General features: G+C 39.8%; 1 protein-coding gene across 1 annotated transcript; it reads right to left on the reverse strand.

Moving 5' to 3' along the window:
* Window positions 1–4,211: 4,211 nt before the first annotated feature.
* PCNX4 (pecanex 4) lies at window positions 4,212–14,955 on the reverse strand. Its single transcript, XM_054400515.1, has 10 exons — window positions 14,267–14,955; window positions 12,505–12,684; window positions 11,899–12,413; window positions 11,013–11,113; window positions 10,741–10,863; window positions 10,140–10,503; window positions 7,284–7,387; window positions 5,793–6,820; window positions 5,074–5,260; window positions 4,212–4,463 (listed from the first exon to the last, which is right to left on the reverse strand). The coding sequence occupies exons 1-10, from the start codon at window positions 14,953–14,955 to the stop codon at window positions 4,212–4,214; spliced, it is 3,543 nt and encodes a 1,180-aa protein (XP_054256490.1).
* Between the last annotated feature and the right edge of the window lie 492 nt (window positions 14,956–15,447).

The raw sequence follows: 15,447 nt of genomic DNA on the forward strand, positions 1-15,447 counted from the left end.
TATACCCACAGGATCCTGTTTCCCTCAGTTTCATTCCTAATGGACCTTGGCAAAATGAACCCACAAATAGAAGCTTGTGATATACAGAGTAAGGATGCACCATGTGTGTTTGTGGAGGGTTCCTTTGGGAAAAGGAGATATTTCATCTTTGCCATCAGCCTGAAGGCTACTGTACAGGTTGGTCTGAGAACAAAATGTGTAGCGTTGTCGTGTATTTAAGGTTAAATCCCTCCCCTTCTGGCACAACTCTTAGAAGTACTTAATTTTCAGGTCTCTTAGCACTATAGGCCTCAGTTTTCTGGCCTTGTGAAGGCTGAGGATTAAGCAGTGCATAAAGCAGCAGTGGAGAAGGATGAATGATTGTAGAATTGCAGCCCCTGCTGTAGGCAGTAGGGAGCCTGGTTCTGAACCGGGCATGTTAAATCTGTAGAGCAACAGAGAGAGGAACAGGGGAATGTTTCTGTAGCAGAACAGCCTCTAGCTACAAGAGGGGGCACAGTATTAATGAGAAATCCATTTCACAGCAGGCTGCTTACAGTCAAGACACCAGAGCTAGCGGCAGAACTGAATTAGGGCAGACAGTGCATTATAAGCACTTTAAGCATGAAATAGAAGCCAACTTCCCAGCTCAGTCAGAAACTGGCCCTTCCACAGAGACCAATCCCCACAGTACTGGTGGTATACTGGACAGAGCAGCAATGAGGAACTGAGAACTGGACTTGCAAAAATGTTTACTATCTCATTGACACCCAGTTCTAACCATAGTTTGAAAGAACCTTTGTTGTAGAACTCATCTGTACTTAAAAGCTTGGTGATCTTGCTGTTGACAAAGGCTCCAATGTTTGCTTGTATATCTGGCAACACACTATCCAGGTAAGAAAATTCCTTGTTAGCACTCAATGCCGTAAGTAAAACAACCAATTTATAAACGACAGAGCCTTCCCAATTGTAGCAGAGTTGAGTGACATTTTTAACATGCCATTTACCACATGTGAAAAATTAAAACACAAATGATGACGACTAATCAAATGAGAAGTGTCTTGTCTCACACTGTTCTGGAAGAAGGGGAGGTTCACTTGCTAACACACCAGATCCCACACTGCTGTTTGTGAAATGTTCTCAAGTAGCAGCAGTCTGCATGACAATGGACAGCAGAAAGTGTGCACTCAATTTACTTACATCTCTGCTTTGTCCTTACCAAGAAAGTGTAGCCCACAAAGAGAAGTTCACTTCTGCTTGAGGTCAGGACAGCTGCTGCTAGACCCACCATCAAGGATTAGGCTGTTGCCACCAGCATAGAAGGAGCTCCAGCAGAGATGACAGGGACCAGGTGGTGATGGAATTAGCTCTTTCAGAGAAAGCTGATGTTCTAGGAACATGCCAGAAGCAGAAACTTCCAAAAAGGCCAAAGCATTTGCCATTTGAGAACTTCAGTGCCCCAACACTTCTTTCCATTTAGCTGATTCCTGCTCCTTTATGGTACACAAATGAAACAGAGGCTGACTCCAGGACACTGTTTTTGGTAAAGGTTCAAGAAAGGGGGTGAAAATCCTCTACTAAGAGCTTCCAACTCACTGAACCTCATAAAAAAAACTGACCTTTTTGTGATGAATGTCACAAGCTGGAAAGCAAGCAGGTGTTGACAAGAATTAAAGATGATGCACACAGCTGGTTAGGAACACAAAAGCAGTTCAGTGGTCATATGGGAAAATGGGGAGGTGGCCCATTGTGAACTCAGTCCTAGATACTGCATCTAGGCCCTGGTATTCCATCAGCAATCCAAATTAGCAGCCTGTTACATGTTTATGGGAGCTGCAGTCAAGACCAGGTTCCAAGGTGCTCTGAATTCCTGACAAATCAGAGAAACACTATAAACCAAACAGGGCATAGTTCAAGAGTATGCAAACAAAACTACACACTTAACAGTGGCATTGGGCTGCACAAACCTGTGCTACAGAACAAGAGGCTGCAACTCATGTTGCTGCCAAAAAACCGAATGTTACATGAAGAGGGTTACAGAAAATCACAACATGAATCAGGGTCATGCTGTTGCAAAAACGTGGTGGAATGTGTGACCTGGCTCCACCAAGGGGCTGCAGGCCACACTGCCTGTGGCCATGCTGCCTGCCACAGCGAGGACAGGATGTTACAGCACACTGGAGCCCAGCTCCACCTTCCTGCATGCAAACAGGAACTCTGCACATCACCAGTTCTGCTCCTCCATCTGGCACCCATAAGGATCTCTGCTGGAACACTGGGGCCTGTTACCAGCAACGCTTTTCAAGAAGACAGTACCAGATGGAGAGGAGCAGGGGACAGCAAGAGAAAAGGATCATAGTGCTCTGCAGTTTTTTTTCTCAACTAGTTTATTTAGTTTACAGAAGAATGAGAACAGAAATTACAGCCATCTTCAAACAAAAGACTGCTGCTGCAAATAAAACCCAGGTAATTAAATTTTCTGTGACCATACAGAAGAGGTAGGAACAGACTTACAGTGAAGCAGGGAGGCTTGGTTAGATTTAGGGAAAAACCCCAAACTTTCCAACTGCTGCAAGAATCAGAGTGAACTACTTCATGAGTTCACGATACTCCTGGTGTTGAAAGTTTTACATGGGATTAGACCTTTGTAAGGAGTAGTTGCTTTTGAAATCAGTGTCCTTCCAGATCCATTCCTGCAAATCTGTCCTTCAGATACAGTTCACAGCCAAACTAATTTTTGGTTAGCAGCACTTTATGCTACTACACACCACATTTTAAAAGCTGCTTCCATTAACATTCTGCATGAATTTCATCCTGTATGTTAGCTAGAGTGTTACACCTGGGAGTTTGACAGGTAAGTTTTCTTTGCCACTTCCAAATTCCACTACACCTTTTGCATACATCTTGAAAATCATTTATGGTCACCAGCCAAAGAAGCAGCTAAGAGCCAAGTACAGACTCCTGTGACAAATTTTATCTACTACAAAAAGGTCTTAAAGAGGAAAACCAAAAGAAATAAAAGATGCTCCAAAACATACAGCACTGGCTGTTCCAATCCAGGACTAATTCAGTTATGGAGCATATCTGATTTAAATTGATGCTATAGATTAAAGGCAATTATCTACACCCTGCTCATGCCAGTAGTAACTACACTAACCACCAATCTACAGATAAAGATATCTGTCTGCTAATGACTGGTGGTGATGAGCAGGATAAACAAGCTACTGGAGAGATAAGCCAGACCTGGTTTCCAGGAGACCTGCAATATTACAATCCAATTGCCCAATTCTGTGGCTTTAACCTGTGGTAAGATTAAAAAAACAAAACAAAACAACAAAAAAAACCAACAACAAAACGTGGCACAGACAGCTGGATTTCTGCCCCTCTCCTCCTCCTCATGGTGTCACTGTATTTGTGGAAGACTGGTCAGTGATACAGATGTAGGTTGCAAACAACATATATGTAATATATATGGATGTTGGGTGAAGAAGATAAAATTAATCCATTTGGACTTAAATTCCTTTTCTCCCTCAATTACACTTTCATTTCTTTCATCAGCAGGTCACAGAGATTAATGATGTATCAGAATGCACAATGCTTTGTAGAACTCTTTGCCCTCAAAACAAGTCCTTTGGTACAATTATGCCTTACAACTTTGTTCACACATAGCTGGTAACTTACTACAGCTAAGGAAGATCAGTGGAAGTTATGAATGCTAAACCTGAACTCAGTCCAATACAAAATGGCCAGCATAAAAAAAGAAACCCAAACATATAAATAGTCCTATGTACACTTCGGTTACCAACTCTGTTGTTGAGGGTATTAAAGTGAGCTGTAACCTGTCAGTGCAAGTCACCTGTCCAAGAAAAAACAAGAAACAAACATCATAAAAATAAAATTGGAATGCACAAAATTAGTAAATGATCAGAATTATGCTGCTCTTCTCTGAACTGGAGAAGAGAATTTCAGCATCTCCTGGCTCTTCAGCCACACAGGCAACGGTATCTCTCATATTCCAGCAGCAAGGAAACAGTTCAAAGCTCCCTGCATGCCAAAGGTCCTGGCTAGCACCATCCCTGTGCAAATCATGGATGCTGGCTTGGCACTGCCCAGCCAACACCATTTCAAGAGTAAGATCTTACTGTATTGTAGAAATGTCACACAAACACTTGATTCCCAACATGCAGTTGGAAAATACAAAATAACAATAAACCAAAAAAACTACTGACATTCTAGAACAAAGGCAGATGCAGAAGCTCAGATGAATACACGGGGTAGCCAAGAGGTGGGTCTGCAGCTTGCACAGTAAGGTTCCTTAGGAGCACTGGGTGTGCCTGGATGCTGTAGCGTTCTTCATCATCATTTGTGGCGTACAGCAGCTCCCAGGACAGATTTGCCCACTGACCTCGGACAGCTTCGTCGTTAAGTTTTCCCACTTGTACTAACAATTCTTGAAGAGTGAGGACTCGCCCAGTGTAAATTCCCTTTAAGAACAAACAGATCAGAATGTTCAGTATGTTATCCAAGAAGATTCACAGGCATTTTGGAGACAAAACACTAAATGAAGCTTTGGGGCTACACATTAGATTAGGGATCTTGCCCTTTAAAAATAGCAGTGTATAAACCAGTCTCCTTGGTTTAATTCTTCCCTCTAGGAAGACAATCAGGAAATCTTGCTGCATCTGAAGAACAATGCAGTGTGATTTTCAACAATAATTGAGCCAGTACAAACAAACTTTGTGTGCACAGCCCTCATGTTTTGGAAGACAATAACAATAATAATTAAAAAAAAAAAAAACACACAAGTGGAAAAGGAAACCAAACTTTGATCTTGCTTAAATCACAAATCATCTAGGTTGGAAGAGACCTTCAAGATTATCGAGTCCAACCATTAATCTAACGCTGCTAAGTCACTGCCACACCACGTCCCTCAGCACCACACCTATGCATCTTTTAAATACCTCCAGGGATGGTGACTCCACCACTTCCCTGGTCAGCCCGTTCCAGGGCTTGACAACTTTTTTGAGGAAACAAACCAAAAACATTTCCTAATGTCTGTTTCCTAAATTGTTTACTAGTAAATTTTCTTCTTACCATGTTTGGGTCATGCCCCAATGAAAACAGGTATGGCTTTTCCTGAAGAACTGCTTGCTGCCACTCAAGATCTGACACCAGTCCGATGTACCAATCATTTTCATATTCTTCCAGATAGTTCACCAGCTCTTTGAAGTTCTCCACAGGACCCAGGCTTGCTTTGTCAATCATAAGTTTAAAGGTGTATCTGAAAGGTATAGGAAGCCAGACAGTGAGCAGTGTAGCAAAAGACAGGAGGAAGAAAACCTCTGCAGGCTACAGAGGTGGAGAGGCACTGTCAAATGTTGTCAAGCACCAGCAGCTCTTTAAGTTATTCCTTGATGGTTGAGCTGCTGTAGAGGTGTAGCTCATTGAGATGTAAAGCACATTAGCTTAAACATCCTTCATTCACCTCAAACACTGTTCCTGCTGCCTGGTAATGCCAGTGCCAAACATCCGACTCCATCACAATTCTCTTAGGTTATGGGGACAGTGAAAATGGGGTTTTCCCTACTTCACACAGTGAATTTCCAGTGCTGGAGCCAGCTGTTGTGGAGAAAGGAAGAAGGAATTAATCACTCTGCAGAGTCTTCACTGCCTCGGGTTACAGACCGTATGTAGGAAGAAGCTCCAAATGCATTTAGACGATACAGTTGTAACATAACTACTACTAGTGAAACGATACTGTCAAAGGCCAAGACTCTTCATATATATAACCTGAGGGAAAGTTTTTCTTTTACCTGAATGCTTTCAATGCCAGTTGGAATAGCTCTGGTTTGCTGGTTAGCCAGTCCAAACCAACAGACCATGGAATACCACCAGTGTAGGCTCTGAACACATGGCTCGGGGCAGGCACAGTGTTATCCAGTCCAAACAGACCAAAGAAACATGACAACACTCCATGGATGTATAAGTCTTTCAAAGCTTTATCTTTCATGAGGTCTTCAAGTAAATTGGAAGGCTTTTCTTTCAGATGAAAAAAGTCCAGCTGACTCAAAATGAAGTGGTACCATTCCTCTGGAAACCTCTGCCTCATTTCATTCACTTTGGAAGATGGCACTGGGGCTGTTCTCCATTCTTCAGGGATGCTCAATAGCTCAGAGTAAGAGCAACTAAATTCAACTTGAGGTAAAGCTTCTTGCTGCTTCCCTTTGTCTACAGCAGGAAGCCCAAGCACAACAGCCTTGTATAACTTATCTTCTGGTGACATTTCTCGTGGGGTCTCTGTTTCCACAGATCCTGGAATAGACAGGTAAAGTTTTGGTGTAGTTCCTATCTGTCCAGGTTCTCTTTTGCCTTTCATTCTGCCACTGGGTTCAAGATCAAAAACGTCACTGTCATCAGTCCAGTCCTCAACTGTATCAACACTGAAGCTATCTTCTTCCCTTGGAGGCCAGGATCTTTCTACCTCAGCACTACGCTGAGTTTTTGGAACCAATCCTTTTTTGTTCTTGTTAACACTGCCTGGACTTTCCCAGGTTTTTGATTTTTTGTAGCAGTACTGGACCAGCATCCATACCAGCACTTTAATGAAATCATCTTTCAGATGCTTTAAATTCTCATGAGAGTCAATTATTCCAGATAACACACTTCTAGCATCAGAATACAGCCGCACAGGTAGAACAGTACAAGGCGTCAAAATGTGCCCAAAATGGTGATTGGGAGAGAGAATCTTGGTGTGCTCCTGATGTTCAAAGGCCATGCCAAAAATCTCATCAACTCTGTGTGCTTCAGCAGCATGGCAGGATGTTTCCTGCAGTTCTAGCCCCTAAAGCATAAATGAAAACAATTTGGTTTTAGTTTTCACCACCACGTATCCTTAAATAGTAGCAAGGTGGGTTTTTTGCAACAATTTTTTTCTGAACAAATAAAAGTACTTTCCAGTGTCAATATTTCCACAAGTGAACCTCCAAATCTAACTCGAGATAATAGTAATAGCAGAGCACTCACTCCAGTATCAGACACAGATCAATGTCTTAAAAAAAAAATTCTGCCCCATACAGATCATAGAATCATCATAGATCTTACTCGCCAGCTTATTAAAGATGTTGTGTCACAAGAGAGATGATAAAACATTTCACATCTGCCAAGAATGTCAGTTGCAAATCTAGTGAATAACACCTTAAAACACTGACTGCAACATTAGGCAAGTTATGTTGCTGAAATGTTATACAACAAAATTTTTATGTGATGTCAAAACATTAATACATCAGTCTTCAGCATGTAGTTACCTTGATGTTAACCCCACAGTAAGTGAAGCCTTTTTCTAGCACCAATATCCACACCAGTCTATCCTGAAAGCGACATAAGTAGTGTGATCCAGGTAGAGAGAGACCTAGACAAGAAAAACAAACCCCAAAACAAAACCTATGGCATTACTGTGGTATTATATTGATGGAAACCTTTTCTACAATCCAGCTAAGGAATTCAACTGCAAGCACAAAGTATTTCTGCATCAACATCTAAAATCAGTTAAAATTGTTACCTAGCACCCTAGAATCTTAAGGAAGCTAGCTGTAAAGATACAGCTTGGAAGTGCAGTGCTTTCCTTAAAAAAGCTGTGGAAAACTGGGAAACCCTTACACAACCTGGTCTAGTAGGTGTCCCTACCCATGGCAAAACGTTAGAACTAGATGATCTCTAAGATCCCTTCCAACACAAACCATTCTACAATTCTCTGAACTGCACAACTACAACATTCATACTGGACCAGCATTAAGCAACACCACCCCACTCATATCCCTTTGTAGAGAAAACTTTCACAATTAAAGATTATCTTTGGCTGCATTTGCAACAGCACAGATCCCACAGATGTCACCTGGAGATCTAAAATTATTATTTCTGACAAACACATTGGAGAATATCTAGCACACAAGTATCTTATAATGGCCCTATTTGCTGTGGAGTACAAAGCTTATTTCTTACGGAAGAAATAAAAATTGGTGACAAGACTTGTTATCTACACTACCAATTCCTAAGAGGACATGTCTGTATTCCAGAATGATTAGAAAATATCCCTTAGGATGCAAAATCCAGAATGTAACTGATTCTGCTCAAGTGTCAGCTTACCAGTGACACAGCATCACACCCATTTTACAGATACATAATAGAGGCAGAGCAAAAGCACCTGCTTGTCTTTAAAGATTTGTGATTCAGTATCAAACACACTGAACACTAACAACAGATACAGCAGAAATCAAATGCAGTCTCTCTGAAACACGTCTGTGTGTGAGGGGAATAAATCTGATCCTGCTATATTAAGTTAGACAACAGCAAAAACACAGCCACGCAAGATAAACTGGAACTTGACACTCAAGTGCTGAACAACTTCAGATCACACAAAGTACTTAGTAATTAAAAACACAACAGTCTGCCTGACTGTAAGAATTAAATAACATCTCTAAAAAACATAAAATAAAAAGTGGTACTTTTCCTCTCTTCTAGCTAGTTCAATAAAAAGCACAATGCCAAACGTCCCAGCAACTGTATTTAGGTTACAGCCTACTGTGAATTTCTCCAACACAACGGTGCTGTTCTGAACCACATCATTTGCTGCTAGTTAATGACCTCCTTGTGCTGTCACTCACGTGCAAGTGACCACTCACTTGCATAGAGAATTTTAGTTTAGAATGTTGTAGGGTGAAATCAGTGAAACCAACCATTAAGCTCTAATTAAATTTTAAGTAACCTTTTCTATCCCACTGAGCTAATGAAGTGCATTTTCTTGCTAACATTTTGCAAAGATTTTAATTCTTCTCTTGCTAGCTGTTAAAGCCACTAAAACTCCTTTACATGGAAAAAAGTATGGTTTTAAATTAAAATAGAGACACAGAAAGTGGTACCTCTTCAACTCATCTGAGAACACCACAGTTTTTCTCGCTTGAAGACATTCATTCATAGGTTTTTCCCATTAAAAGAGACTTCCCACCTTCCCCGCTCAAGAATAGTGGTTTAAATAATTTAATCTGAGGCATACAGGCCACCACAGTCATGATGGCAATAGAGAATTTTATATTATATACATACAATGTATGTATATATATGTGTAATGTATGTATATGTATAAAAACAGTATAGATATAACATACATAAATATATCAGCAGAGATGTGTTTATCTGTTGTACATCTATTATACATACAAAACATACATACACTGATGCAGTACACAATCCAAAGCATCTCTTCAGAAGGAAAGAAAGCTTCCTAGTTTTATTTAATACCTCTCTACACCAATACTAGAAGACCAGCAAATGTTTCCTAGTAAAGCATTTGCATATGGTCTTCAGAAAAGTGTGATTAGCTTCCACATCTTGAAATATTAGCCAATTTTTTCTGGTCAGAAGCCATTTTATAGGGGCTGATGTAAATATTTGTCTCTTGTCCAAGGGCAATGACATTTTGATTATTTAGGTTGCACAAAGGCTGTTTCTCAAGAAAACAAGCTTGCAATTTTAACAGTTACTGTTTCCAGCTGGGAAAAAGACTGGGCATTTCTTTGCCTCTCTTTATAGAATTCTGTGAAATACCATTAATGTCTTTCACAGGTGCTGTCACAACACTACCCTAACTGCTTGCACAAGACATGCCATTAAGCTTTTTCAGCTTTTTCTGTTCTCAACTGCTACTTAGGCTACCCCATGTAGTTTATATCCAGTCCGTATTCACTATTCCTAATTAACACAACCAAATTAGCGAAGTCACCTTCTGGATCCTTTGAATTTACCTCAGAATAAAACAGATTTAGACTAAATGTTAAAAAGAAACTCTTTACAGCAAGTTTGGTGAGCCACTGGAGCAGGCTGCCCAGAGAGGTCATGGGTACCCACTTCCTGGAGGTGTTCAAGGCCATGCTGGATAAGGCCTTGTGCAATCTGGTCCAGTGGAGGGTGTGCCTGCCCATAGCAGAGCAGTTGGAACTAGATGATCTTTAAGTTCTCTTCCAACCCAAACTATTTTATGAACCTATGAAACAGATTTAAGCTACACTGTGAAACGGGGTTTAAATCAGATGCTACGATTCTCCTGTTCTTCAGCAAAGCCCCATTTCCTAAACTACATTCCTTCACAGAGTTGCTGCTGTACCTACCGAGGCTACCGGCTGCCAGTGCAGACTGCAGAGCACCAGCCAGGCTGGGAATCATCTGCTGGTAGTACACAGTGTCAGAGCAAACACAGGCTGCAGCACCCACAGGTCCTGGCCAGCTTCGGACAGGCCTAGGAAATCCAATCAGAAACACTGGCAGCGTAAAGAGCGGCAGCAGAGGGGAAGAAAGGAGCGCAGAGATGGCGATGAAGATCAGCAGGATTGGGAAGAAAACAACGTTGAGGGTGATTAAGGTGGCAGTAGATTTACGACGTTGTTTTTTCTCTGTCCATGACGTCAGAAGAATAGCGATGGCAAACTGCAACTTTGAACCAAACTGAAGCAGTCGATCCCGTAGGATACCGACCTGCATGACACACACAAGAAGCATCTTTATTCTGTCTGCAGCACTGCCAAAGCTGCCTTACCTACTATACTTTTAAGAAAATGAACTGATCATTGACTGGTGCTAGAGTGTACAGCTTAGCACACAGTTTTTTAGCTTCTATTTGACAGGCCCTGGACTCTGTAATTCTCTGACAGGGCAAGGAAACAAAGACTTTAAGCAACAACTATCTGCTTAAGTTTACATTATGACAGTTACCAGCAAGAGTCTGATTCCTGTATCAAGGCTCCTGTTCCACCAGAGGTCTGGGCTGAGCACCAACATTTGTGCTACTGACACAACCACTATATCCAGTAGAGCATTTTCTGTATTCTGCCAGACCTAAAACAGAGATATGTTAGACATACATTGTTAAGTGTATTTATCTCTCACTGCTGTCATGACCTGGACTATTTCTTCCAAGTCACCTTAATATTTAAATCATATAGAAGAGGATAACTTAGGCTAACATATTGAAAACTCAAAATTACCATCCTAAATATTCTTGTGAATCCAATGCAAACAGACACAGAATGAAGATTTTGTAGTGAATGGTCTAGTGACAGGAAGGCTATCATAGCAAACGGAGACACTGCAATTGAAATAAAAGAATCATTGATTTTCTTTGCAAGAACATAACTGAAGTCTACAGAGGTAAGCAGTCTTATTGCAGCACGGAAATCTTGGCATAAAAAGAGAACTCTTCCCCTCAATATGACAAACTCCTCTTTGTATTACACTTCCAGGATATCAAACAGCACTAATGGCCCAACATAGCAAACATGTCACTGCTCAGCTGTTACTTGCTGTCAATTCATTGTTATTTACTTCAGATAAGTAAAAATAAACGTGGGAATAGCACTCAAACCACTTCCCCAAATTGACGCTTCTTCACAAAAATCAAGTAATTTTGATCAAATTTGTTTCCGCAAAGTAGATATGCTTGTCCCTAACCAACCAGAAAGGAAAACGTTCCCTTTACTAGCAAACTGGAAGAACCAAGTATTAAGCCTGCTTGATGACTCTGAATTCACTTTTGTTTCCAAGTACCTTGTAACAAAAAAATCTACAAGAGACATTTTTCCCCAAACATGAGTAGTGATGTGCTAACTAAAATCCTTTCCAAAGCTTTGCTGAATCGAACTTTTAAAAACCTCAACTTTTTAGGTTTGCCCCTTAATAAGACATAAATCAGGTTACTGATCACTTTCCAATACTCTGGATTTTGACCTCTTTGCACAATTTAGCAAAACATCAAGTATTTCCAGCTATTTGTTTTTTCTCATTCATAGACTCTTGCACATACAGCAATTTTAGTGTTGTTTCAATCTTCCTACAAGCATCATCTAACAAACAATAGACAGTGCATTTTCCTACCTAGTGTTAGTAAAATCCTCCTGACAACACCAACTTTCATTAGCCTTCTTTGCTTCTCCATGAACACAGTCACAGTCCTGACATCCTTTGGATAAAAGGGGTTTCGGAAGACTCCAAACAAGTACACTCTCTGAATCTCTCTAAGAATCCACATAATTGTAAGCAATAAGATCAGAAAGTAACTCGCTATAGCCTGAGGACTGGCTGTGGAAAATGATGAAAAGCCTGCAAGTTGATGCAGCAGGCTGGCTTCTATGAGAGCAAATGTCAATACAGTCACATAAAAAATAAATTCCCTCCACCCAAATTGTATTCTAAGACCTCTGTGCATATTTTTAGATTTGCCGGAGGCTAAATGGCTGCTCATGGTGTGTTTGAAGGCAAAACCAATCTCGCTTAGGTTAAGACTCAGTATGAACCCAAATCCAGTCATGAAGAGGATCACACCGAGAGTGCTGGGAATGAAATACGATGCTATTGCTGTTCCAGCAGAAATGAGAAACATTACTAATAACCTGTGAAGGAGAAAATAAAAAAGATTTGCTTGAAAAGAAAAAGGTTATAAACAATACTGATATATTTTACTATTACGTAAACAACATTTACTTTGTGTTACTTGACATAGGTGAACCTCCTAGTCCAAACTCCAACAGTTGTTCCATTCCCCATAGAAAAAGTGCATCAAGTGGGGGCAGAATTCCCATTGCCCATAAGAATGGCAGAAAAAGAAATACGATGTGCAAAATCTGGTTTGTCTGCTCTAGAATGGGTGTGTTGACAGCAAACCTGGATAAAAGAAGAAATGTATTTGATTTCAGTGAAGGAAAAGATAACTGAGGTGTGGGAAGTCTTTTTACTATGGCAAATTCAGAAGCACAAACATTACATATTCAATCTGCAGCACCTCGACCAGTATCTTTTAAAAGGAAAAATAAGGACATACATTTATGCTTGGGGCAGTAATACACTAATTAGAACATCAGAACAAGCTAATTTTTCATTCAAACTATCTGAAGCCTTTAGGTTACACAGATGAGTCAAGTGATGCAAGTATCCTTAACTGTTTTGATACTGTTGTGATAACATATTTAAGAAATCCTGGTGCAAAAACAAAGCTTCACAGTCCCTAAAACTTCAACTGCTTAACAACAGAAGGGTATTTTTCAGAATTACAAAAGTGAAACTTCATGCAAGTTGGCTTTAACACTGAAAGAAAGAGCATGTTGCCTGTGTAAAAAGAGATAAACTCTCTTTAGGAATATAAAATGTTACTTTCTACATAGAAATATTAAAATCTTCCTATAAAGATGCAAAGATCAGTGTTGGAAATCTGCATAAATTCAGTCATACACAGTTCACCGGCTAGCTAATTAAGTTAAAGGTGGACTGCTAATGTATTTGGTTTCTCTCTGCTTCTTATGATATAAGTAAGTCTCAAAGGAATTTAAAAAATGTCTGATTTTTCTCCTCAGGAAACTAGACAGAAGAGTTTGGGGTCCAAGACCACATATCTAATTCTCATATGAAAAACTGAAGAGGCAGTTAGTGTAAATCATTAACAAAGACATCTCCAAGCGCAAAACTAGTAAAATCAAACCTTTTTTTTTTTCAAATGCATCTGAAGTATTCCAACTATAAAACATGTACATGTAACAAAGTGATATAAGTATCACCCGACAGAGAGAAAGAATGCATAATCTAAAAGTGTCTTTCCTTAAGAGCAAACATTCTAGCTAAGACACATCAGAAAAGTGGAAGTCGAAAGTCTCCTATTTGTAGGCTGACAATAGTTCTTTTGTTTTACATGAGCATTTAAAAATTCAGGTGCAAAGTCCTTATAGCAAAGATACAGCAATACTCACATTTGTGTAGCCATTCGTTAAAACCAAATTCGTGGCTCTCTTTTTGTCTGCAATTAAAAACCCTCTGCAATTGCTTTTCTGAGATCAAATTAGAAAATATTCCAGCGTGAAATCTGGATATAAACCAAGCGCTCCTGAAATTTGTAGCTTTTACATCTACCATTCCAGGTCAGGACAGCATGTTTTGAAATTACATCCTCTAAAAAGATTATTGATGCAAATGCTCTTGTTCAAAAGAGCATCTGACATGGCAGAAGATAATTTTAGCTGTCCCTTACTTGGAACTGCTCTTCTTAATTTAGCTGGAATGCTATAAAAATTTAAGAACATTTTATGCACCATGAGCACCTCTATATACCCTTGTAGCCTTTTTTTAACCCTGAGTTCCTATGTCTCAATTAAAATCTCAAAATACATTTCTTTAGAAAAATCCTCTCATTGTTCTGATTAAAAAAATATAGAAAATAGCCATTACTTTAATTAGCTAAGTACTGTATTATGTTTACCTGTGTGCAAGATCCACTGCAATAAAGACAAAAATATAGAAAGGTCTCATCAGAGCAGTGATTTCGTAAGTATCCAGTGCTTGGAAAGTAGCTGTTTCAGTAGCTGTGTTTATGATTAATGAATACTCTCCTATACATATTGTCACCCATCCAAATACAAAGATCATAACAGTTCCTCCAATGTTGCTGTATAACAAGGTTATTCTGTTTGGCAGCAAATACCAAGTTCCCAACCCACACAATATCCCTGCCAGAAGGGAATGAAATATGGTGTTGGTTATATACTTCTTGCCAGGAATAATAAATTTTACTGTCTCTGAACCTACACAACTGGAAAATTCAAACTCATCTTCATCTGTCAGGGTATTCTGAATTTGCATTCTTTCTACTGTCACTGTTTTCTGCTTTGCATATACATTTGCCATCTGAAGAATAAGTGCAGTAACAAACATTAGTCCTCCTGAAAGTGCTGCGGTCCAGTAGTCTTTCATAATACCTAACTGGTACAAGAGTGTTCCTACTCCTCCCAAAACCCATGGTGTCAAGAAAAGAATAATCTGATTCACATAGATGTAAGGAGGAGCACAATAGCCTAATTTAAACCGGGGACCTCCCAGCACAGTCTGTGGAAAGCGCTTCAAGAAGAACTCCTGTTTGTAATCATTCAGCAGAGGTACATCTGGACCCATTCTTAGCACTCAGGAATGCTGCATGCGTATCATTTTTCCTGTAAGAGAGCAAAAAGATGAAAACATTACTGAACCTGGAACTAAGAATTAACCAAGTTATACTTGAATTTTGACATGTTGGTGTTATTAGGCATCAACCAAAAGCACCCACAGCATCTGCTAGAATACAACTACTAAGAAAACATCAAAATTCAAAAAAGACTATCTATTTTAAAGAATATGTTCACTATCTGAAGCCTTAGGCAGCAAATAAAACATACAAACAATGGAGATGATAAAACCAACTCATCTCCATACCAGAACACCTTCCTAAAACTGACATTTTTTCCCATCTGGTCTGATTGCAATCACACCTTGTCACAGACTTCCGATTTCAGTTAATCCTGTTAATGGTCTCCATGTACAAACAGAAGAGCCAGTGATTTCAGAGAACAGCCACATCATTGCCAAGACACAGTCACACTGAGGTCCCAAAATCAAAGCCTTACGATA

The sequence above is a fragment of the Indicator indicator genome, chromosome 4 (assembly GCF_027791375.1).
Source record: "Indicator indicator isolate 239-I01 chromosome 4, UM_Iind_1.1, whole genome shotgun sequence".
In the NCBI taxonomy this organism is placed as follows: domain Eukaryota; kingdom Metazoa; phylum Chordata; class Aves; order Piciformes; family Indicatoridae; genus Indicator; species Indicator indicator.

Bases quoted from the DNA above. Each gene is read 5' to 3' on its own strand.
- PCNX4 (XM_054400515.1), bottom strand. From the start codon at position 14,955: ATGGGTCCAGATGTACCTCTGCTGAATGATTACAAACAGGAGTTCTTC. The intron at 11,114-11,898 runs GTAGGAAAATGC...TTTCAATTGCAG, and splicing joins GAGGATTTTACTAACACTAG to TGTCTCCGTTTGCTATGATA. The intron at 6,821-7,283 runs GTAACTACATGC...TTTATGCTTTAG, and splicing joins ACTGTGGGGTTAACATCAAG to GGGCTAGAACTGCAGGAAAC.